This window comes from Eptatretus burgeri, chromosome 1 (genome assembly GCF_056783735.1).
Source record: "Eptatretus burgeri isolate ZD-2024b chromosome 1, Ebu_testis_v1, whole genome shotgun sequence".
NCBI lineage: Eukaryota > Metazoa > Chordata > Myxini > Myxiniformes > Myxinidae > Eptatretus > Eptatretus burgeri.
The window spans coordinates 16667723-16692702 of NC_140961.1; the positions used below are offsets into that span (position 1 = coordinate 16667723).

The 24980-nt window shown below is 48.7% G+C and overlaps 1 protein-coding gene across 1 annotated transcript in view; it reads left to right on the forward strand.

Moving 5' to 3' along the window:
• The window catches only part of LOC147033942 (dedicator of cytokinesis protein 1-like), a 681090-nt gene that overhangs the window by 37817 nt on the left and 618293 nt on the right, over positions 1–24980 (forward strand). The window contains exon 9 of the mRNA XM_085873660.1: positions 16697–16778. Coding sequence (XP_085729786.1) covers positions 16697–16778 — 82 coding nt within the window. The remainder of the gene's footprint in view (positions 1–16696; positions 16779–24980) is intronic.

Sequence of the window (24980 nt, forward strand, 5' to 3'; positions counted from 1 at the left end):
CGATAAAGAAAGAAAAATGGCTAACTCAAAGCGTCACAGCCCAGATGAATCACACATATTCCCCCTAAACAACGGGTGTGGGCTAACTACACATGAACTTATCGATATATCTCACCTGAGGACCCTTTATGGTGTATTGCGAATTTCCACAGCCTTAACAATATATATATATATATATATATATATATATATATATATATATATATATATATATATATATATATATATATATATATATATATATATATATATTGTTTTTTCAGAAGAAGAAGGCACTTCGAACTAAAAGCAAAAAACTAGATCGACTCCGCTAATTTGAGCAAAAAAGTGAGAGCAGACCCAGTCTCAGGGCATCGTTTTGCCAGCTTCACAGCCGGCTTCATCAGGCACAATAGACCCTGAGCCTCAGCACGTGCCCGGTTTTTATTTGGATATGACTGCTCATTTCCGGTCATGTGCTTGTGCTCGAGTTCAAATGGAGGAGTGCTTTTTAGGTCATTTCTTCGAGCATGACCTAATAATATTGGTGTTCAGAGGAGAGGTGACGATCCGTCCGTCCGTCTGTCCGTCCGTCCATCCGTCCGTTCACAATGAAGTTGAAGTGGGAGATCTGGTCATTAGTGATCCTGATAGAGGTCGATGAGACGTACACGATGGTATGACTTTCAAGGTCACCGAAGGTCAAGGTCACGAGGCCTTTGAAGTTGTGAAAATGACGATTTTCAAATTCTATCTCCTCCACCATTTCTCAAGCGATCTTGAATTTGATTGTAGCATATGAATCTATGGGACAATATCGAAATTGTGGTCGGGCCAGATTTTCGATATTCGCTTTCGTTTTCGTGTCACGTGACTTAAATTTGGCAAAAATGCGAAAATTACGATTTTCATGCGAAAATGACGATTTTTAAAATCTATCTCCTCCTACATTGCTCAAGCAATCTTGAATTTTATTGTGGCATATGAATCTATGGGACAATATCTAAATTTTCTCTGGCCGGATTTTTGATATACGCTTTCGTTTTCGTGTCACGTGACTTCAAAGTTGGCAAAAATGTGAAAATAATGATTTTCAAAATCTATCTCCTCCTACATCTCTCAAGCAATCTTGAATTTGATTGTGGCATATGAATCTATGGGACAATATGTAAATTTGGTCAGGATGGATTTTCGAATTTCGCTTTCATTTTCGCGTCACGTGACTTCAAAGTTTGCAAAAACTGCCCTACCTTCAGGAGGCTATAGATTTTCTCGCAGAGTTGACCATCACTCCCGCACGGGTGTATTTTTTTATATAAATTTTACAAAAGCAAAAACAAACATCAAATCACATCATTGATGGGGTGCTCTGCTCTGTTTTTATTTTAACTTGCACATGATCTGGTGTTGTATGTGTGTGGGTGACCACGTGTGCGTGCTTGTTGTTTTTTTTGTTTCCATGGCACGAACACGGCTGGTTTTGTGTCCGGATTGGGCATGATGAGGTGTTGGTTGTGCAAGTGTTTGGGTTCTCGTTGGGTGTTGTGCACATGTGGATGTGGTGTTTGGGATTGGGTGTTTGTTGCTCACCTTATCCAGCCGTTTGCGCCATTCAGTTTTTGCCATTTGCATCAGAGGTGTGTACTGTGTGGGCATGTCCACCATCTCCCCAGTTTGACCACCCTCCCGGCTCTTCATGTGCCATGCTTCCAAAATCAACTTGTGTCGTTTGTTAGATGTAGTGTCTAGGACAAGGGTCCCATCAGTCAAATTTATGGCCAGATTGCAGGTAATGACATGCTATGGTTGACTGGGTCACCTTTCCAAGCCTAACTGCTCTTTCATGTTCATCTCGTCATTGTTTTAAATTTCTTCCATTTTCACCAATGTAGAATTAGTCACAGTCTTTGCTTGATGAATGGGCAACGACTCCAGATTTATCACCAGTTGGTATTGGGTCCTTTAGTTTTGGAATTACATTACGGATGGTGCATGGAGGCTTGGAGGCTATGCCAATCCGTGCACCACATACTATCCCACCAATCCTTTCTGAAATGCCCAGGTAGTATGGCAGTACACAGTGCCTAAGTGTGTCTGGCTCCTTCCGTTTTGTCCTCTTTGGTTCTTCCAATGTGGGGAGTATCTCCTTGTACCTATTTATGAGCAGGACTCCTCTTACTCATCTGAAATCTTTAATTGTCTCGGGTTTGGAAGATGACAGTGTCCATGCCCGAGCTGCTAAGGTCCTTGCTACACTGCGTTTGTGGGAGATTGGGTTGCAGGAGTTAAAATCCAGTAATCCGCTGGTGTGGGTTGGTTTCCAGTAAAACGAAGTCTTTTGGGAGCCATCGGGCTGACTGTAAACCTCCACATCCAAAAAGACCAATTTGCTTTCTTTTTCAACTTCGATTGTGAAGTTAATGCTGGGGAATACCCGGCCAAGTTGACCCAGTAGGTGGTTTACCATGTTCATATGCACAATGACGAAGGTGTCATTTACATATCTGTTCCAGTACCGTGGGAGCCAATTCTCATGAGTCTCAAATATCCTTCGTTAGAGTTCCTCCATCACCAAATTAGCTACAACAGCAAAGACTGGTGAACCCATAGCTGTGCCAAATAATTGTCGGTAGTGTGCACCATCACAGACAAAAGGTCGTGCTGTTCAGACACATCTCCAGCAAGCTCACAACATCTTCAGGTGTTAGTTTGCCGTTTTGACAAGACATTTTCCAACCGTTTGCATGTTTCAACCGGTCAAGTGTGACGCTCACCGCTAGATCGACTGGGATGTTGGTGAAAAGGGAAGCCACATCAAAAGATATTATAGTCTCATCATCTTGGATTCTAACCTCTCTTATCCTTTGGAAACGTTGCCTGAGACGGGGTCTGCTCTCCTGAGATGTGTATATCTGCATATATATATATATATATATATATATATATATATATATATATATATATATATATATATATATATATATATATATATATATATATATATATATGTAGATACATATATATCTATATATATATATATATATATATATATATATATATATATATATATATATGTAGACACATATATATATATATATATATATATATATATATATATATATATATATATATATATATATATATATATATATATATATATATATATATATATATATATATATATATATATATATATATGTGTAGATACATATATATATATATATATATATATATATATATATATATATATATATATATATATATATATATATATATATATATATATATATATATATATATATATATATATATGTAGATACATATATTTATATATATATATATATATATATATATATATATATATATATATATATATATATATTGTTGTGGTTGACGAAATTCGCAAACCACCATTCAGGTCCCGTAGGTGAGATATCTCTGTAAGTATATGTGTAGTTAGCCCAAACCCGTTGTTTAGAGGGAATAAATGTCATTCATTCGGGCTGCGACCCTTTTAGATAGCCGTTTTTCTTTTACTATCTTTATTTTGGACCAACCGCCATTACTACCACCACAACCACCACCAACCGCATCTCGACAACCACAGCCACCTTCTCCAGAACCGCCTTCACAACATCCACCTTCTCCACAACCGCTTTCACACACCAACCACCAACCGCAACGCCGCTTCACAACAACAGCAACGCCAACAGCCACGACCTTTAACGTCACATCTCGCTCTCGCAACCATCGCATCACCGCCATTCCCGCGCCGCTTGTGGGCACCGATCCTGGACTCGTACAGGGCGCGCACCGAGCAGTGGGTGCAAAAACACCAGCCTTTCCGAGAAATCGGATCAAGAATGATTCACGCCCACTTCTGTTCCGTCCTATCAGCGAGCGTGCGGCGATTTGGCCCCGCCTCCAGGCGCGTCAGAGTATAATCGCTATATGCAGATTCGCGGATCAAGAATGATTCACGCCCACTTTTCCTCTGTCCAATGGGGAGCGTGGCTCCGCCCCCGAGTCGTTCCTGATCCAAAAATCTGCATATGATTTCTCCTATCGGACTATAAAGCACCGAGCGCGGAGCGAATCGAGGCAGTTGGACGGAGTTGAGAAGAGTGGAGAGTGGGAGAGTTGGAGAGTTGTGGCGGCGGCGAATGCAGTTGGGAAGAGTTGAAGAGTTGAGAAGAGAAAAGAGTTGGAGAGTTGTGGCGGCGGTGAAATCAGTCGAGAGAGTGTCTGTCGGGGTCCGGAGAGTCTGGAGAAGCCAAGAAGCTTTGTGGAGGTCGGCGCTCGTGTCAGAGTCGGGGAGCTGCGGAGAGGGGAGGCCGGTAACGCGTTCGAGGTCGCAGTGGCGTCGCTCGTCGCGGGACCCAAGCCAGTCAGATATCCTCACCCCCCCGAGCATCAACAACCCCCCCGTTTCCCCCCGCGCTGAGACAGTGTGAGAAGGGGGCCCCGTTCCCACCCCATTCCAGGCAGTGCCAGCGAGGCCCGCGGAGTCGGGGCGCCGCCGCCATTTTGCGGCTCATCACCAGACGGGTAGGCTCGACGCGGTCTCGGCCCCAGGCACGTCTGCCCCCTCATCGTTGAGGGTGGCCCCTTCCTTTTTTTCTTTTGCTTTGGAGTATATGTGTTGTCGGCGCCGTCTGTGAAGTAAAACTGTATAAGTGTTGCCGTGTGCTCGGTAGTCGGTAGTAGATCTGCATTGTGTTTCTTTTGTTGCAATTGCTTTTGGTGCATAATTGTTGTGTTTCTTCTTTTGTTGCATTTGCTTTTTGTGCAGAATTGTCGTGTTACTTTTACATTTGCTTTTGGTGCATAATTGTTGTGATTGTATATGTGTGCTTTCCGTTTGCCGCGGAATAAATGTGCTTTATGTTGAACTGTTTTTCCCATTTCGCTTCGTCTTTTCTTTTATTGAATCTCCATCTTACTTCACGTAAAGGGTTGGTCGTGGGCTAAATACGCCCAATAATTAGTTGAACCGTCGAGGTTGACGATAACACCGCTCGGTTATCCCGATAGTACGGAACGGGTCGCTTAAAGTGGCCCGTGTCCGAAGTCGACCTGCGGCGAGGTGCGATCGCCCGGTCTACCCTCCGTGTGGGTACTTAGGTAGGTCGAATTTGGCGAGCAACCCTATCCCACGCGGGGGGCCGATTGGCACGGTCGTAGTGAGGCCGAAAGGCCCACCCGTGACTAGTTCCCGGCATTAGTCCGAGAGGGTCACGACGGGATTGTCCGTCCGGTGGGCGAGGTGCCGCAATTCGAGTTACGTGGCCGCCCGCACGCCGGCGGGCGCGAATACCGCAACACTGTTGTCAGGAGTGGGACACAAACCCATCCACCTCCTCGCGGCACTGGTGTCGGAGAGCGGGAAAACGGGCTCTCCTGTCTCCAGCTAAATTCACGGGAATCGGTCCAGGGGTGAGAGGTCAGGTCAGGTATGGGAGCATGTGCCAGAACAGCACGTCGCTGCGTCCACTTTCCGCCGGTACTCCAGGGGCCTCCGTCTGGCCATCCCCCAGGCAGATGCCAGGCCCATCCCCATCTCCTTGAGATGATGGTCAACCTGTTGCAACCATGAGTCACGTGGTCGACCTACTGGCCTCCTCCACTCATGAGACTCCCCCGTTGAGAGAATCTGGTGAGCAGGATCAGAGTCAGGAAAACGAGCCACATGTCCATACAGCCGCAACTGACGCTCACGGACTATGCAGGTAACAAATCTCATCCGAGTCTCTCTCAGCAACCGCTCGTTGGACACAAAATCCGACCAGCGATAGCCAAGGATTCTCCGAAGAGACCTGGTACCAAAGGAATTAAGTCTCCGTCTCAGATCCTTGGTCAGAGTCCAAGTCTCGCACCCATAGAGCAAGACTGGAAGTACCAAGGACCTGAAGACTCGGACTTTCGTCCTCCCGCACAGGTACCGGCAGCGCCACACCCCATGATCCAGTGAATCCATGACTCCCCAGGCCCGACCCAGACGTCTATTGACCTCTGACTCACAGCCAGCAGAGACATGAATATCACTGCCAAGGTAAGTGAATCTCTCCATGACCTCAACATGCTCTCCACAATACAAACAGACACAGACAGGACAGCAGCATCCAATATGTCACCGAAAGCCTGGATCTTAGTTTTGACCCAAGAAACCCGTAATCCCAACGGCTCCGACTCCTCATTCAGCACCTTGAGGGCCCCCAAGAGGATGTCTAAAGTCTCCGCAAAGATGACTGCATCATCTGCAAAGTCAAGGTCCGAGATCTTGACATTCCCAAATGACGCACCGCAACTTGATCTCTCCGACATCCTCCCTAGAATCCAGTCCATACAAGTGCTGAAAAGTGTGGGGGCAAGTACACATCCCTGACGAACTCCAGTAACAACTGGAAATAAGTCAGAGATGGTACCACCACACTTCACAGCACTCTCAGTACCAGAGTAGAGTCCAGACATCAGATCGATCAGTTTGGTGGCACCCCACGAAGACCAAGAATCCTCCAGAGGAAATCCCGATTCACTGAATCGAACGCTTTACAGAGATCAACATAGGCTGCAAGCAGCCCCTGCCGAAACTCTCGTCTGCATTCGGTGAGGACACGAAGTGCAAGGATACGGTCAATCGTTGACCTCTTTGGTGTAAAGCCTGACTGCTCTGGACGCTGGTGCTCAAGCAGATGGTGGCGAACCCTATCGAGAATTATCCGAGCAAAGACCTTGCCCGGCACTGAGAGCAGCGTCACCCCTCGGTAGTTGTTGCAGTCTTGGCGATCACCCTTCCCTTTCCAGAGAGGGACAACAAGGCCCCTCTTCCAGTCAGTTGGGATGATGCCTGTGTTCCAGGCAGAGCACAAAACTGCATGCAACGACACGAGTGCAGCATTTCCACCAGCCTTGAGAAGTTCGGCATGGATGCCACAGATCCCTGGAGCTTTGCCCCGTTTCAACTGGTTCACCGCAGCCCGTGTTTCCACAAGCGTAGGTGGACCACAGTTGATTTCGAGGGTCAGCAACAGGGATTGTAACACCCTTGACGTTCAACTCGACAGTTGGGGGATCAGCCTGGTACAACCGCTCAAAGTAACCGGCCCAGCGGGCCTTCACTTCAGACTCCTCTGTCAAGAGCCTACCACTCTCAGCTCGAACTGTAGTGCTCCGAGGGATGGGCTTGGATGAACGTAATGCCCGAATTCCACTGTAAGCGGGACGAGAATCACCTGTCCACAGGTGATGCTCTACCCCCTCACAGATTCCTCGCACATAGGCCTCCTTGTCCACCCTCAGTGCACGTACAGTTTTACGCCTCAGCTCCCTGAACAGCTCAGCTCTGCCATTCAGCCTGGCCCTGCGACTCTGGTCAATGGTATCCAGTGTCCCTTGAGAGACAAAATTCTTCTTTGCCCTGCGGTGAGCTCCAAGGCATCCACCGGCAACATCAACGACGGTGGTCTTGAAGGCGCTCCACAACTCTTCAGGACCCCCCAAAGCACCCAGACCCCCCAAGTGTCCACTCAGCCTGTTCGCAAACTCCTCAGCTACTCTCTCATCCCTGAGCTTGGCAACATCCAGCCTCGGCTGGGATGGTACCATTCTCCAGGATTTAAGGTGCAGCTTTAGAGTTGCTACAACAAGCCTGTGGTCAGTATTGAGGAACTGAGCAATCCGGTAGACCCTGCAGTTCTGGATCATCCTCCAACGACCGTCAATGAGGACATGGTCAATCTCCTTTGCCACACCGCCAGCGTTGGAATACCAAGTCCAGCGATGAGCTTGTGGGCGCTGAAACCATGAACCAGCCACCCTAAGTCCATGACTTCTTGCAAAGTCAAGGAACTTGGTGCTATTCTGGTTCACAGTTCCTGACCCATGGGGACCAACACACACCTCATAGCCGTCCCTATCAGTTCCAGTCGATGCATTGAAATCCCCCAAGACTAGAAGTGTATCTCGTCTGGGGCACTGATCAACCACAGACTCGAGTGTGGCGTAGAATGCATCCTTCACGGTGAGATCACTCGCCTCAGTCGCAGCATAAACAGAGACCAGGGAAATGACACCTAAGGAGTGACGAATCCTTAATCTCATAATACGCTCGTTGACCGGTGTTACCTCAATTATCATTGGGGTCAGCTTATTGGACACAGCCACAGCAACTCCTTGGGTATGGTAACCATCAGAGCGACCAGACCAATAGTAGGTGTAACCACCCACCATTATCTCGCTGCAATCCGGTCTCCGAACCTCAGAGAGAGCTGCAATCCCGATGTCCAAACGCTTGAGCTCAGATGATAACAGAGACAGGTTATCATCCTCTCTTAGGGATAGGACATTCCAGGCACCCACCCGAAGGGACCGCCTCAGGTTAACCCAAGGAGACCGCCGTCTGGTGGACGACACCTCAGCACCACTCCAACACACTCTCCCGCAATCTGACCCAGGGATGTTACCCCGTGGTTTCCCTCCTATCAAAGATTGGGGGTCCCGAAGGCTTTGCCCCAATCCCGTCATCCGGTAAGCTGCCCTGCGAAGGGAAGCTGCACAGGAGGTACTCCCACGGAGTGGGTTTTTCAGATTTTTTTGCGTTTTTGCGTTTTGCGGAATGAAGGGTTTTACGGTGGCCGGAGTGCAAATCCTGCCACCAACCTCCTAATAAGAAGTGACCCAACTGCAGGAGGACGTCCGCAGACACAGTTGGGCACTAGATATGGATGGCCGTTGGCTCACAAGGAGCCCCTCCGCCCTTTGACAGGTTTTGTTTTTAATCCTGCTGGGTGTCCATATCCAAACACCCTCCTCACCAGAAAACCTGGTGGGGGAGACGGTTTAGTCGCCGACATCCCGACCATGGAACAGGTTAGTACAGGTTTACATGGTACCTGTAGCAGGTCACAGATCGGACCTGACCTGACAAAACCTGACCTGACCTGAGAGGAGCGACCCCCGATTCCCTCCAAATTACGAGCGATTTAAATTAACCTTTTACGAGAAATAAGATGGCGTCTCAAGGAGAGCGGGTGCCGGGTGGATTAGGTATGTGTAATAGTAATGTAGAATCCATGGCTCAGGACGAGATCACCGTGCAAGAGAAACCCGTACCAGAAGGTTGGGAAAGGCATCGATGCCGTTCATCTGGTCGGTTTTTTTATTATAACTCCACCACTAAATGTAGTCAGTGGGAGTGGCCAGGGCAGGTGACAATGCGGCAGATTATTGAACTCATGCAAAGCATGAGCAACAGAATGAAGACGAATGCTCAATAGATGGAAAACAAAATGGATGAAATTAATGCAGACATGAAGGCATGGGGAAAGGAAACTCGGACCGCGGGCGAGAAAATAGCGACGCCACGTGGCGGAGACTCCGAACCAACGGGAGGGAGTGCAACGGCTGTCAGGCCCACGGTCGGGGCGGGTGAGAAAATAATTCGGGAGACGTGCAAGACGAGACACGAGGTAAAGAAGGTATTAGAAAAATTAAAAGAAAGCCAGGAGGAGACAGAGGAGGGATTGAAGGTCGAAACGGTGGAGTGTGAGAAAAGACTTCAAGACATGACGAAGAGAGTTGATAAGCTGGGACTGGAGGTAAAAACGGAGACAGAGGAACTGGGAAGACGGGTAGAAAACCACAAGCGCAAGCCGGAAGAACAGTTAGAAGCCAAAGCAAGGTCGGAGGGTGCGGAGATGAGAAAATAATTGGAAAAGAAAGCTTCTGAGTTACAGAAACACCAAAACAAAGAGAGGGAATTACAAAACGAGTTGAGGATGGTGAGAGAAGAAAGAACGACAGCAGAGAATGAAACGTTAAGGAACCACACTGAACAGATCGAACAGCTGGAAGCGAAGGCCAGATTAAAGAATGAGATGCAAGAAAGAGTAATGATGGAAGAACGAATCAGACAGGAGAAGGAAGTCAGCCAACTGAAAGAAATAACAAGATTGCAGAATGAGGAACAAGGAAGACAGTGGAATAGGAAATACAAAGAACAAGGAATGAGACAGGAAAAAGAAATCCTTCAATTAAAGGAAACGATGAGATTGCAGAATGAGGAACAAGAGAGACAGTGGAATAAAAAACTGAAAGAGTATGAATTTGAAACTGAACGACAAAAGGGAAAAAATAGGTTGGAATACGAGGAGAAGTTGAAGGAGCAAGGAATGAAGCAGGAAGGAGAAATCAGGAGATTGAAGGACGCATGGAGATTGGAGAGGGAAGAACGAGAGGAACAATGGAATAGAAAACAAAAAGAACATGAATCCGAGGTTGACCAATTGAAAGAAAAGCTGAGGCTGGAGTACGAGGAGATAGACAAAGAACAGCGAATGAAACACAAAAAGGAGATTAACCAAATGAAGCAAACCATGAAACTGGAGAAGGAAGGACAGGAGAGGAAACGAGGAAGAGTAATGAGACAGCAGCAAATGAAGCACAAAAAGGAGATTAACCAAATGAAGAAAACCATGAAACTGGAGAAGGAAGGACAGGAGAGGAAACGAGGAAGAGTAGTGAGAGAACAGTGAATGAAACACAGGAAGTAAATGAGCCAATTGAAAGAAATAATGAGATTGGAAAACAAAGAGCAGGAGGAACAGTGGGACAGAAAACAACAACTATATGAGTGTGAAATTGAACAACTAAAACGGAGAGCGAGATTGGAGTCAACGGAGATTGAGGAGCTCCGGAGGGAGAACGAACAGCTAATGGGGCTCAGAGAGAAAGAACGACTCAGATGGGAAGGAAAAAGGAACCAGGAAGAGACAGAAATAAGGAACAAGGAGAGAAAATGTATAGACACGGGAGAAAGAAAAAATAGAGGAGAGACTGCATGATAATGACGGGGTTAGAGACGCGCACACACACACAGAGGGTGTGGAGGACCATGAGGGGGAGCTGGCGGACTGGGTGGAGACCCAGTGCGAGCAGTGGGATAGCCTCCTCCAGGAACGAGGGGAGGGAGTATGCCCCCTTGAGGCGAGTCACGACCAGGTGAGTTCGGTCGTGTCGAGTGAGATCGAGGGGAGGGGTGCTGTGGACAGGGGCACGGAGAGCTTGGGGGTATAGAGGCCCCGGAGACACTTGTGGGGACACGAATCCCCAGTGTGGTGGTCCCGGTGTGTGTGGTGCAAGGTGTGAGTGCGTCCCCGTGTGTGAGTGCGACCCCGTGTGTGAGTGGTGTGGTGGTAAGTGTGCAGAAGGGCGTGCTTCCCAGCGCGCCGTGTGTGAGTGAAACACCGCGGTTGAGTGCCCCCGCGTGTGTGAGTGAGGCACGGTGTATGAGTGAGGCACCGCGGATGAGTGCCCCCGCGTGTGTGAGTGAGGCACGGTGTATGAGTGAGGCACCGCGGATGAGTTCCCCCGCGTGTGTGAGTAGTATGGTTTGTGTGAGGGAAATGGCACGAGTGAGTGAAAGGCCACGAGTGAGTGGAGCCATGTGTGCAAGGGAAATGGCATACGTGAGTGAGCGGCCGAGTGTGAGAGAGACAGCGTGTGCAAGGTCGTTGTGTGTGAGGGAGATGTCGGTGGGCATGTGTGAACATGCAGCCGCGTCTCCCGGGGCGAATGTAATGGAGTGGAGTGTGAGCGTCGTAACACGCAGGTGTGCGTGGGTGGAATGGAGACGACAACGGCGACAGAGGAAAGAAAGCTGAGTGGCGGCTGCAGCTGTTTCGGGAACCGTGCCGGGTTCACCCAGCAGCGAGCGCGAGGTCCGTGCTGTGCAACGCACGAGGCCCCCACGTGCTCGCTTGCGAGAGTGAAGTCCCGGTCCGGAAACGCACGCGGTGGATTTGCCGATCCCGCGGACGGACAAAGTTTAGACAGGATTTCGGATTTGGACCGGACGGGTTCTCCACGCGGGCGGGTGTGTTAAGCTCCAACGGGCAAAGCACATGTGTTCGCGTGGGAAACCCCTCGAGACGTGGGGCTTGTGTTTTTTTATGCGCACGGTGACGTCATGGCTGCACGTGGGGTTGGAATCCGGCAGGAGGGGTATCCCTGCCGGATGGTACCGTCCAAGGAGGGCCGAGGTACATGTGCCGCTGCATGAGTCACAGGCAGGTGCAAAGTGCGCGAGCTGTGAGTTGCCGCGCTGGTGCTGCGCATGTGAAAAAAAAAAAAAACAGCAAGCCTCACTTTTGGGTGCACAGGATTCCTGGGCAAGGGGTGGAAGACCCCCTTGACCAGGGCACAGGATGGAAACTAGTTAGGGGGAAGGGTTAGCATAGCTGGACCGGCTCCATGGGGCAGGGGTAAGTCCTCATGGGGCCCGTGGAATGGATTAGTTAGAGGGATTGTAGCGAGATTTAGGTTGGGAAATTGATTAATGGGATTATTTGGAGACAGTGACTGATAGTGAGTGTGTAGAGGGGACGTAGTTTAGCTACGTAGTGTTAAAAGGAACGTGCTATAGTGTAAGGGACGACGTGGGAGCACGAGTTAGTTAGGGGAGGTAGTTAGAAGGATGGCAGAGTTCAGCGGTGTGTGTGTTGAAGAGTTGTGAGGTGAGTACATGATGAGTGAGTGAGGCCAGCGGGTCTGTGTGAATGGAGCGAATGGGGAATGCATGGTGCGATGAGTGATTAGGGGGAGGAGTGACTCCCGCCCAAGAGACCCCGGGGTCAGTGTAGAGTGAGTTAGCTGGGTTAGTTAAATTAACAAAAATGGAGGTCGTTTTGTTGTTGGTGGGAGTGTAGGCTCGAAACCCGTTTGGAGGGGTGCAGGAGCCCTGTTGACGGGCTGGGAGCGTGGCTGCGAAAGGTGAGTATCGCTGAGTGGGTACCCCGGGCACCAGGCTAGTCGGCCGTGTTAGGCCAAGGGCCCATGGGGGGCCGGGATAGCGTAGTGGGCACGGGTGCGCCCGCTTGGTGCGGGGGCCCGGGGCGCCGTTAGCCGCGTGGGCAGTGTTGTGGGCACGGGTGACCCTCGGAAAGGGGCCTGGGAAGCCAGCCTGCCACGTGTGCGTTTCAGGGGAGGTGCCATGGGGGGCACTCCCCGGTGTTTAGGGAGCTGGTAGGCTCGGAGGCAGTGTAGTGCCCGGGGGTGCCATAGCTGGAGATTCGGCAGAGGGTCGTGCCTGCCAAGGGGAGCCACGCGTCCCAGCCATGAGACCGTGTGAGGGCACGGAGAGAAAATTGGGGGGCGAGGCCCGAAATTGTGAGGACACCAACACAGGCGACGGGAATCTGGGTTGATAGAACCAATAGTTTAAGCGAGAGGTGCTTGTTGAAAGCCCCGGGGTAGTTTAACAGTTAAATGGATAGGGTAGAATAGGAAGTGTACCCCTCCGCACCATCCATCCCCTCGCTCTCGTTGTGGGCCGCTGGACCCACTTTGTGTTATAGATCGCTGAAGTCTGGGGAGGCCATCCTGAGGCTTCGTTGGGCCTCGACACAGGACGCTAGCTCTCCCTTATTCCCCTCCGGGAAGGGAACGTAGGGGTTGGGAGTAGGCTAGGTGACAGGATAGGTTAGCCGAACAAGGACAGTACAGGGGGTTAGGGTACGATTTATAGTGGGGAAGTAAAAATAAAAAAATAAGTTGGGGCTAAATTGGGGTTTGACAAATTAAGGGAGTGGGTATGGACAGTGACAGGCAAAGGCGATAGGTTGGGAGGGAGACCGTAGGGTAGGTCCGAGCCCGCCTTCCGAGTGGCCAGCACCACCGCACTCCTCCACCAACCTCCACTGAACGGCAAAGGCTGGCCAGCTTCATCTGCTGGCTGTGTTGCTGTAAGGCCTGTGCCGGCCCACTCCATCTGCCGGCTGGCTGTTTTTCTTCAAGGCCTGTGCCGGCCCACTTCATCGGCAGCTGTTGTGTTGCTGCAAGGCCTGTGCCGGCCGGATCATCTGCAGCTGTGGTACTTCAAGGCCTGTGCCGGCCTGTTCATCTGCCGGCTGTGTTTGCCTGCAACGGCCTGGTTCTGCAGGCTGTGTTTGCCTGCTGCCTTTGCCATGCCATGCCATGCCATGCCCACTGCCCCTGTTCACCAGCCCAGTTCAATTTTGCTTTGCCCCCCCTGTTCATTTCCATGCGCGCCGGGATCATCGTAAAAGCAACAGTTTGCAAGCTGCAAGAACTGCCCTGTTGGCAGCTACAACACGGGCCTGCAGTGGCGGCCCGTGCACCGTGTTTGTGTCCATCCATCCATCCGTTGTGCTCATTGCGTGTGCCACTTGAGCTGGCACGGAGACTGCGTTGGTGCAGCCCATGCACCGTTGTGGTTCACTGCGTTCAGTTCAAACCATTCATCCATCCATTCGTTGTGTTCATTGCGTGTGCCACTTGAGCTGGCACGGAGACTACGTTTGTGCAGCCCATGCACCGTTGTGGTTCACTTCGTTCAGTTCAAAAGGGAAGGCCTTGGACTGCGTGTGAGCAGCCGGCCACGTTCCCCGTCACCTGCATTGTTTGAGTCAGAGACTGCATGCGAGCAGCCTGGCTCCCTGCTAACTGCTTTCTTTTTGCAGAGTTCAGTGATCCTGGGCCATGGTTTAGTGTAAAATTTGTAAGTTAAGGTAAGATGTACTGTAAATATGAGTGCGCCCCCGGCATGTTTGTCTTAGCGCCGGCAATTTTATTTAAGTCGTCCGTGTGAGTGGGTTTGTTCAGGTAGTTACTCAGCCCTCAGGTTATTTATTTTGGGGACACGAATACCATGAATGTCGCACTCAGGGATCCGTAGGTAAAATGTACTAGGGGAAAACTACACATGATGGCACACGAAAATTTGACGACTCGGGACGAGTCTCTAAAAAGGGGAGGGGGTAGTGTTGTGGTTGACGGAATTCGCAAACCACCATTCAGGTCCCTTAGGTGAGATATCTCTGTAAGTATATGTGTAGTTAGGCCCAAACCCGTTGTTTAGAGGGAATAAATGTCATTCATTCGGGCTGCGACCCTTCAGGATAGCCGTTTTTCTTTTACTATCTTTATTTTGGACCAGCCGCCATTACTACCACCACCAACCACGTCTCAGCAGCCATCACACAACAACCACCAACCACAACGCCGCTTCACAACAACAGACACCACCTTTACCCTCACAACTCGCCACCATCGCATCACCACCATTCTTGCGCCACTTGTGGGCACCGATACTGGACTCGTGCAGGGCGCGCACCGAGCAGAGTGTGCAGAAACATCACAGCCTTTCCGAAGAAAACGGATCAAAAACGACTCACGCCCACTTCTGTTCCGTCCTATCGGCGAGCGTGGGGCGATTTGGCCCCGCCTCCAGGGGCGTTGGAGTGTGGTCGCTATATGCAAATTCATGGATCAAAAAGCATTCACGCCCACTTTTCCTCGGTCCAATGGGGAGCCAGTTAGAGGAGAAGGGTCGGAGGTAAAGGGTCAAAGGTGAAGGGGCGAAGCCACGGGGCATATAAGGGGCCGCGTTCGTCAGTCGAGTCGGTTGGGAGTTCGCGGAGCCAGTGAAGAGTTGGGACGAGTCAAGAGAGGAGACGGAGAGGGCGATTGGACGGAGCTGTGGAGAGGTGGCGGCGGCGAGGGCGGTCGAGGGGCTGCTCGCGTCGGATTCGGGGAGCTGCGGAGGGAGAGGCCGGCGGCGCGGCCGAGGTCGTGGTGGAGACGCTCGTCGCGGGACCGGAGACAGGGAGATGTCCTCCTTTCCCCCGAGCATCAACAACCCCCTCCTGTTTCCCCCCGCGCTGAGGTGGTGCGACAGGGGGGCCCCTTTCCCGCCCCCTACCGGACACTGTCCACGAGGCCCGCGGAGTTGGGGCGCCGCCTCCACTTTGCGTCTCATCATCAGACGGGTAGGCCCAACGCGGTCTCGGCCCCAGGCCCGCCTCATCCTTGAGGGTGGTCCTTTTCTTTTGCTTTGGGTATATGTGTTGTCGGCGCCGTCTGTGAAGTAAAATTGTATAAGTGTTGCCGTGTGCTCGCATAGTCGGTAATAGATCTGCATTGTGTTTCTCTTTTATATTTGCTTTTTGTGCATTATTGTTGTGTTCCTTCTCCTTTTACATTTGCTTTTGGTGTAATTGTATATGTGTGCTTTCCGTTCATCGCGAAATAAATGCGCTTTATGTTGAACTGTTTTCCCGTTTCGCTTCGTCTTTTCCTCTATTGAATCTCCATCTTACTTCACGTAAAGGGTTGGTCGTAGGCTGAATACGCCCGATAATTAATTGAACCGTCGAGGCCGACGATAACACCGCTCGGTTATCCCGATAGTACGGAACGGGTCGCTTAAAGTGGCCCGTGTCCGAAGTCGACCTGCGGCGAGGTGCGATCGCCCGGTCTACCCTCCGTGTGGGTACTTAGGTAGGTCGAATTTGGCGAGCAACCCTATCCCACGCGGGGGGCCGATTGGCACGATCGTGGTGAGGCCGAAAGGTCCACCTGTGACTGGTTCCCGGCGTTAGTCCGAGAGGGTCACGACTGGATTGTCCGTCCGGTGGGCGACGTGCCACAATTCGAGTTACGTGGCCGTTCGCACGCCGGCGGGCGCGAATCCGCAACAATATATATATATATATATATATATATATATATATATATATATATATATATATATATACACACACACATATACGGTATTATAAATAACCACGTACACATCTGCTCCAACATATATAGGCATTGGTGTTAAATGGGGAAAGGGGAAACTTTTTGGTCACCATGGCTTTTCATAATGGTTTCATTCATAAGTTAAAGATTTTTGAACTTTTTGTCTCCCTTCTAGTGAAAACTATGTTGTACGCTGGGGAGAACAAGGTCTACCCAAGCAACTGGATTTGCTCAACAACATGCATGTTCTTTTTACCGTAAGGAAATGTGACTTGTTCAACAATATCTTCCTTTTCTATTCTGGCTGCTCTTCAACTTTTGCATTATATATTTTTTCGACTTGGCTCCAATGCTCTTAAACCCATTATATCTTCGAAGCTAAAAGTGAATTTGAGGCTGCTTTTTATTTTTATGGGAGTTGTCTAAAAAAAATTTGCATCTTTGGCTGAAGGCAAGATAATTAATTTTTCAAACAAATGTTTGGAGAGGTACACTATCATTGTGGGAGAGAAGGTGGAGTGACATTTTATACGTGAGCCTAACTTCAAACCATGAGGGAGAACAATGAATGGAATCGACAGAACATTGATCAAGGTATGCTAACCACCGTGGGAAGCAAGGAGAAGTTTGTTACCTTTTTTTTTGCTCTGACGAAGAGTTAATCGTCAAGGTCAGCTTCCCTTTGCTTCCTATGATGGTTATCATACATCATACCTGAATCAACACCTCGTTGATTCAATCCATTATCCTACCTGGCTGCCGATGCAAATAGACACTGGCTTTCACATGCAAGGCGAGTTCGTTGTTCTTCAAGAGGAAGAAGGACTCATGCCTGAAATGTCTATTTGCTCCCTTTTTCTCTGTGGTTACCATACCTTTTTCGAAATTCAGTGAAGAACATTAGTTGTCACAATTTTTCCACCAACACACACTGACGTCATAATTCCCATCGTGAGGTTAGAATAACTATATTAGTGGTGAGTTCCCTGGTTATTAATTTATTCCCTTGTCGAGCCAAAACAAACAATCTTTTATGGTCGTCCACATCGCATGGCTGTCCCCCAAAACCAGCTGCAGACTAGGCATCCTCCGACCTCTGTAGATCCAGGTATTTCCTTGGAAGATTGGTGCTACTCACATCTACAAGGCATTTGTATGTGGGTATAAAAGTAGTGCTTCGCTGTGGGCTGGCACAACAGCATTGTCTGTCCTCTCTCTCTCTCTCTCTCTCTCTCTCTCTCTCTCTCTCTCTCTCTCTCTCTCTCTCTCTCTCTCTCTCTCTCTCTCTCTCTCTCTCTCTCTCTCTCTCTCTCTCTCTCTCTCTCTCTCTCTTTCTCTCTCTTTCTCTCTTTCTCTCTCTTTCTCTCTTTCTCTCTCTTTCTCTCTCTTTCTCTCTTTCTCTCTCTTTCTCTCTCTTTCTCTCTCTTTCTCTCTCTTTCTCTCTCTTTCTCTCTCTTTCTCTCTCTTTCTCTCTCTTTCTCTCTCTTTCTCTCTCTTTCTGTGTAATCTAAAACTCTCAAAACTATACAGTCCATAGAACACAGTACCCCGTGCAGTCTTGAGAAACAAGGACGTTGGTGGGGTCTGCAAACGGCAAATTTGATTTGTTGTGATGACTTAAATGTGGTAATATTTTGTCCAAGTATTGCCAAACGGAAATGCTTTGAAAGTGTCAAAAAGGCGATTTGTGTTCTCCAGTGTTTTCAATTGAAATAAGGATTTTAAAGGTTGGAGAAAAAGAAATTCTGAAGTTTTCTCCTGTTGATGCAGCATCTTTTACACCATCTTTTTTAACATGTTAGTTATTCATGCCTGTTGTTTGTGTCCTTTATGATGTCCTTAAAAATATTTTTTTCTGTTTGGAACGATTTTAAATTTTGCTTGGGTACAAGCAAGGAGGGGCAAGTAAAAATAAATAAATAAATAAATCTCACCCCTCTCTGCGCATGCATGATCGGGACAAATTCAGAGATAAGGTACTGCTAAACTGCAGGTTAGTTTTCCGATTCCTGTTTCTGATTCCGATTGAAAGCAAGTTGTTCCTTGATGATAAACTGACATTTATAGATGGACAGATAAAGTGAACGAATTGCTGAACCCTGCTTTTCACTCCAGGTGGGTGGGATAGTTATTGAAGTCTCTCGTAATGACGCTGAAACACAAGGTTTGTTATTCTATCATCGCTGGCAAGTCCGTGGTGTCTCAGTTTTCTGGAGTCTATTCGTCAACATTGCTCCCTCTGCACTCTCAGTCCTCCAACCCTTCCAAACAACTGCAGGAGACTCACATTATTCCAGTAAACCCATTCTGGTTAAGCTTCCGAAATCCAGGTTGACTGCACACCTCATCTCTTTTATTCCCAACTACTCCCATCTATGGAACTGCCTTCCAGAGGCCGTTCCGTTTCATTATTTCCTCCAGGGACTTAATCCTCGGATGCATAACATGGGTCCGAGAGACCTGGCATGATTTTTGTTATGCTATAACTTTGTTATTTAAATGTTTATTTGCATGAATTTCCAGGTATACTCTAAAAAGGTGGTGACAAATATTTGTCAAAAGTTTTATATTTCTATTTTCGTTCAGATTTAAGAGAAATAAACCATTAATTTTCAAATACTACCCCGACTTTACACCCGCTGGTCCACGGGACCAGAGTTATATTTACCTCCACCACCAAAGGTGGATGGAGGTTATGTTTTCACCCCTGTCTGTTTTTTTGTTTGCTTGTTTGTTTGTCTGTTTGTGAATAAAATATCTCAAAAAGTTGTGGACGGATTTATACAAAATTTGGTTGAGAGCTTAGGTAGGTGACACTGATGAACTGATTTGATTCTTCTCTGCTCCGACCTCTTGTTCATCTGTGTGTTGCGCCATCTTCCCAACAGTGGCAGCTCCATCTACATCTCCCTCTCTCAAACAACATGTACAAACTTTTAGTCACTCATCCTAACTCTCTCTTCCTCATTTATGGTGATTTCATTTATCGCCATACAACATGGCTGGGTGTTGGTTGGTACCTCTCTCACCAGTCATGGCACTTTAGCAAAGGACTTATGTGACTAAATGGGACTGACTCAATCTGTGAAATTTCCAACCTGGATTTCTCTCAATGGCAAATCTTCCTTCCTTTACTTTGTGATGATGAACTTTCCTGCAAATGTCGGGCTCTTCCCTCTGCTCCAATTCGTTCATCTGATCATAAGCTGTGAAAACCAACATCTCTCTGGCTATTCTCAGAGAGCTGCCTCAACTCTGAGTTTGGAATTTCTCTCAAGCAGATTGGCAGGGACTGCAAGCAGTCATCTCTCTTCCAGACTGGTCTCCCATATCTACTGCCCCGATGTTAACTCAATCTGGGAATTCTTCCATAGAAACCATTTCTCTCTCATGCACAGATTCATCCCATCTCATCTTCGATTATCCTATCCTTCCTGCCTGTGGTACACTGAATCCTGTGGTGAGGCAGTTGCTCTGAAACAACTTGTCCTGTCTTCCTGGATGGAAAATCCAACCGAAGACAATCTCAGTACATTCCAAAAAGTCCACAATAAGTGTGTCCACTCTCAGGAGAGTCAGAAAGAAACAACTGTCCAAACTCAAGAATGAACTTTCAAACTTTCCTCCCTCCATTAAAATCTGCTGGTACCTTGTTAAGTCTGTCTCTGGAGTATGCCCCCCTTCCATCCCTTCTCTCTCTCTCTTCAAATGGCACGACAGTCGATTCTGTTCGTGAGAAGGCTGAATGCCTCAATTCTTTGTTTGCTTTAAAATATTGTGTCCTTACCCCTCACTCGCAGTCCACATCCTTCCCTGCTCAATCCAACTGCTCCTGGACTCTGACTTTTGTACCTGTAAAGGTGGAGAACGTTCTTTCAACCCTTGGCTCTGACTCTGCTGCTGGACCAGATGGCATGACCTCACATGTCCTAAAAACCTGCTCTGCTGCTCTTGCACATCATCTCACTACCATCTTCACCCTGTCATTTGTGCCAGGTCATCTTCAATCTCCTTCAAAATCATCCTACATCACTGCAATTGTAAAAGGAGAAAAAAAAAGTCATCCTTTCAACTACAGACCCATCAGCTTGCATTCAATCATCAGCAGGTCGTGGAGTCCATCATTGAAGTGAATATGAAATTCTCCCTTTTCTCCAACAACCTCCTCATCTCAGATCACCAATTTGGTGTCAGACCAGTCACTCAACATTGGACATTCTACTTCTATTCACCCAACAATAGTTGGAGACCAACAATCTCAGACATGATATCAGGGCCATCTCTGGACATATATCATGCTTTTGATACAGTCCGGCATCCTGCCTTGCTCTCCAAACTCTCTGCCAATGGCATCCAATCCCACCTCCACGCATGGCTGAATGACTTCCTCTACTCTCATGGCTAATGTGTGGCACTCAACAGAACCCTTTAATCTCCTCTCCCTGTCAAGGCTGGAGTGCCCCAAGGCAGTGTTCTTGGCCTCGTCCTATTCCTGATTTTCATCAATGATCTCTCTAACTCTGGAGAATCATCTTTATCTATATGCTGATGTCTCCACCCTCTACCATAACATCCCTCATCCTTCACACAGGCTGGCTGCAGTCTTTTCCCTCTCTTCAGAACTTGAATTAAAATCACAAGTCAGTCAAACATTTGGAATATGTCTTTCAATCCTCACCAATCTCATACTATCACGAGCTCTTTCCAAAAGGACAATCTGGCAAAACCCTCCTATTGACTTTCTTCACAATCTTCTTCAGGATATTCACTCATTCAAACTCCTGAGTCTCACTGTCAGCCTTGATCTTTTTTGGGAAAACCAGATTTCAAAGTTGGCCTCCAAAGTCAGCTGCCAACTGGGCATCCTCTGTCATACAAAGTCCTTCCTTAGCACACTTGAACTCCTATCCACCAAAAAGGTCTTCATCTGAGGCTTGATGGAGCACTGCTTTCCCTCTGGGATGGCTCCCCTTCCCTGCCTCACATCTTGCTCAGATTGGCATTGTGAAACCAAGGACTTTAAGATTATTGAAATCTCTCACAATGAAGCTGATTCTATGGGCTTTATCACTTAGCCATCACGTAAAGGATGGTGGTCTCTGTTATACAACCTCCTTTCTGGTCTCGCACCCTCTGCTCTTTTCGTGCTTTGTCATTCCACCCCCCCCCCCGCCACCTCCCCACCCCAGGTTTCTGCAGGGATTGCACTGTCCAACATCAACCACCTTCTGGTTAAACTGAGCTGTTCTTTGTTCCTCCCATTTGTTCCTCTTTTTCCCACCTGAGGAATCAACTTACACATCCTCTTCAATCTCATTCTTCCCTCCAGGTCTTCAAGATTGATGTTCACCACCATCTCAGATCTCGCCCAATCCAAAAGCATGATCTTTTCTCCCCTCGTTATCCCCAGCCAAATCCCTCCTCCAGCCATTTTTCCAGTTTTCTGTCCTTGGAGTTTTTCTGTATCCATCTTGTCCACACCATACATCATCTCCACCCAATGCATGTGGTTTTTTACATCCTGTTTTTTTTCTTCTGTTATGTCCTGATACACTCACATTTATTATTATAGATGAACATGTGTGCATGCCTCCTCCATAACTCCAAAACCATGAAACCTTGCAGCCTGAAACTTTCCATGCACACAAAGGGAACTTCAAGGGAGTGCATTTGTGAAAATTGGGTGTTTGGTGAATGAAAACACCCCTTTTGAAGATAATTAACCACCTTATTTAATTATATCCTTCATTATGTGCATCTCAGAGAGACACCTCACTCTCCCTCAGATCAGATATGGGATCATGAGCTGCAAAATCACGGCGCTTTCCCTCGATGGGGTCTTAATTCACCATTTTTTTGGCCTGCTCAACAATGCCTTGACTTTGAACAGGCCGCAACAATTTCTTAACAACAATTTTTTTTCTTCTTCACTTTCCTCACTCATATCATCGAATGCCTCATCGACATACCTACGAATCGCTGGATACATTGCAATGCTTATATAAGCCTGGAGATGCCAGCGTTCAGGACATTGTTTCATTTCTGCACCTGACATAACCTCTAGAATCTCTTAAACTCAGCTGAATTACAAAATTTCAGCTCCAGAATTGAACTTAGTAGAAGTTCCGACTGCTAAAAAAAAAGTGTTCATTTGTCCAATTTGGGCATAGTTTGACACTTTGGGCGTCTCTGGGAGGTGTTTAATATGACTGATTGGTCATCGCTAATCGCTTGCCAAGCCAGCCATTCCTTATCAACTATTCAGTTTGAGTGCTTAAGATACTTGGCGATTGCTCTACAATATTTGCACTGTCACTGAATACTGTATATCGATTGAGCTGAACAAAGTTCAGGGGCCACATACCTGCATTAGCCCCGCATTGCTCTGCAGTGCACCGAGTGGTGGCTGGCTAACTGAAAATGTGCAATTTTATTTTCCACCAAGTTTCCCCTTTTTGTATGATTTTCTTTCATGATGCAACCCATCACTTCGACAAAGATAAATATACATACAAACTTAAATGTTTCATTTAAAAAAGTTTCTTCAACCACTTTGTTCGAGTGCTTGGTTAAACAACTTGGCATGCGCTCTTCAAGCTTCGATATCAAACCATGGTATCACCATCAGAGTTAGGCATGCAAAATAAATGGGATGATTACAATGAGTAGAAAATGTTTTTAGTTGTTACAAAATAATGAATCACCACATCATTGCAGGATAGCCGAGAGGGATGCAAGCTCGCTCCAATCTGTCTAGCCTGGGTTCGAATTCTGACCCAGCTATAAACTCTCATCCCGGTGTTTCCCAGGCAGGGTGATTCATCAATATGTGTGCTATCTCTCAGATGGATATTAAACTGGGTGTCACATCTGCCGGAATCCCCCCTCTCCTCTCCCCCTCTACACTCTCTCCTCCTCTCTGCCCCCTCTCCTTCTACCCCTCTTCTTTCTCTCCTCGCCCTTCTCATCTCCCTGTCTTTCACACCCCTATACTATCTCTACCCCCCTCTCTCTCTCTCCCACCCCTAACCCCCTCTCTCACCCACCGCTATCTCGCTCATACCCCTCTCCCTTCTTCCCCACCACTCCCCTTCTGTTAAGGGGACTGTTCAGGACTGACGGTTTATTTTTGAATTTAAAACTGATTCCTGAGAGGGTAGCATATACGCATCAGATTCCAAGTGAGCCAACCGGAGGATGGCAAAGGTTGCTGCATGTGCGAGCAGGCATACATACATGCATGCAGGCAGGCCTTTGCCAGGGAGATAGCGTGGGTTTCAAATACTCCCGCCCAGTTTTATATTGGACCCAGCGATGAAAAAGAAAATGTTGCTGTTTGAGTGTGTTTTATCACCCTTTCCTTTCCCTCTCCTCATGCTGTCTTCCCTTCCCCGCCCGTGATGCTGCCTTCCCTTCCCCGCCCATGATGCTGCCTTTCCTTCCCCGCCCGTGATGCTGCCTTCCCTTCTCCACCCGTGATGCTGCCTTCCCTTCTCCGCCCATGATGCTGCCTTCCCTTCCCCGCCCGTGATGCTGCCTTCCCTTCCCCGCCCGTGATGCTGCCTTCCCATCCCCGCCCGTGATGCTGCCTTCCCTTCCCCGCCCGTGATGCTGCCTTCCCTTCCCCGCCCGTGATGCTGCCTTCCCTTCCCCGCCCATGATGCTGCCTTCCCTTCCCCGCCCGTGATGCTGCCTTCCCTTCCCCGCCCGTGATGCTGCCTTCCCTTCCCCGCCCGTGATGCTGCCTTCCCTTCCCCGACCGTGATGCTGCCATCCCTTCCCCGCCCGTGATGCTGCCTTCCCTTCCCCGCCCGTGATGCTGCCTTCCCTTCCCCGCCCGTGATGCTGCCTTCCCTTCCCTGCCCGTGATGCTGCTTTCCCTTCCCCGCCTGTGATGCTGCCTTCCCTTCCCCGCCCCTCATGCTGTCTTCCCTTCCCCGCCCGTGATGCTGCCTTCCCTTCCCCGCCCGTGATGCTGCCTTCCCTTCCCCGCCCCTCATTCCGCCTTCCCTTCGCCGCTGCTCATGCCGCCTTCCCTTCCCTGCCCCTCATGCCGCCTTCCCTTGCCCGCCCCTCATGCCGCCTTCCCTTGCCCGCCCCTCATGCCGCCTTCCCTTGCCCACCCCTCATGCCACCTTCCCATGCCCGCCCCTCATGCCGCCTTCCCTTGCCCGCCCCTCATGCTGCCTTCCCTTGCCCGCCCCTCATGCTGCCTTCCCTTCCCCGCCCCTCATGCCGCCTTCCCTTCCCCGCCCCTCATGCCGCCTTCCCTTCCCCACTCCTCAAGCCGCCTTCCCTTCCCCCCCCCTCATGCCCCCTTCCCTTCCCCCACCCACATGCCGCCTTCCCTTCCCCCCCCCTCATGCCGCCTTCCCTTCCCCGCCCCTCATGCCGCCTTCCCTTTGTACAATTTCAGGTTATTCAATGGACTTAAACTGATTAAATTTCAGTAAAAACTA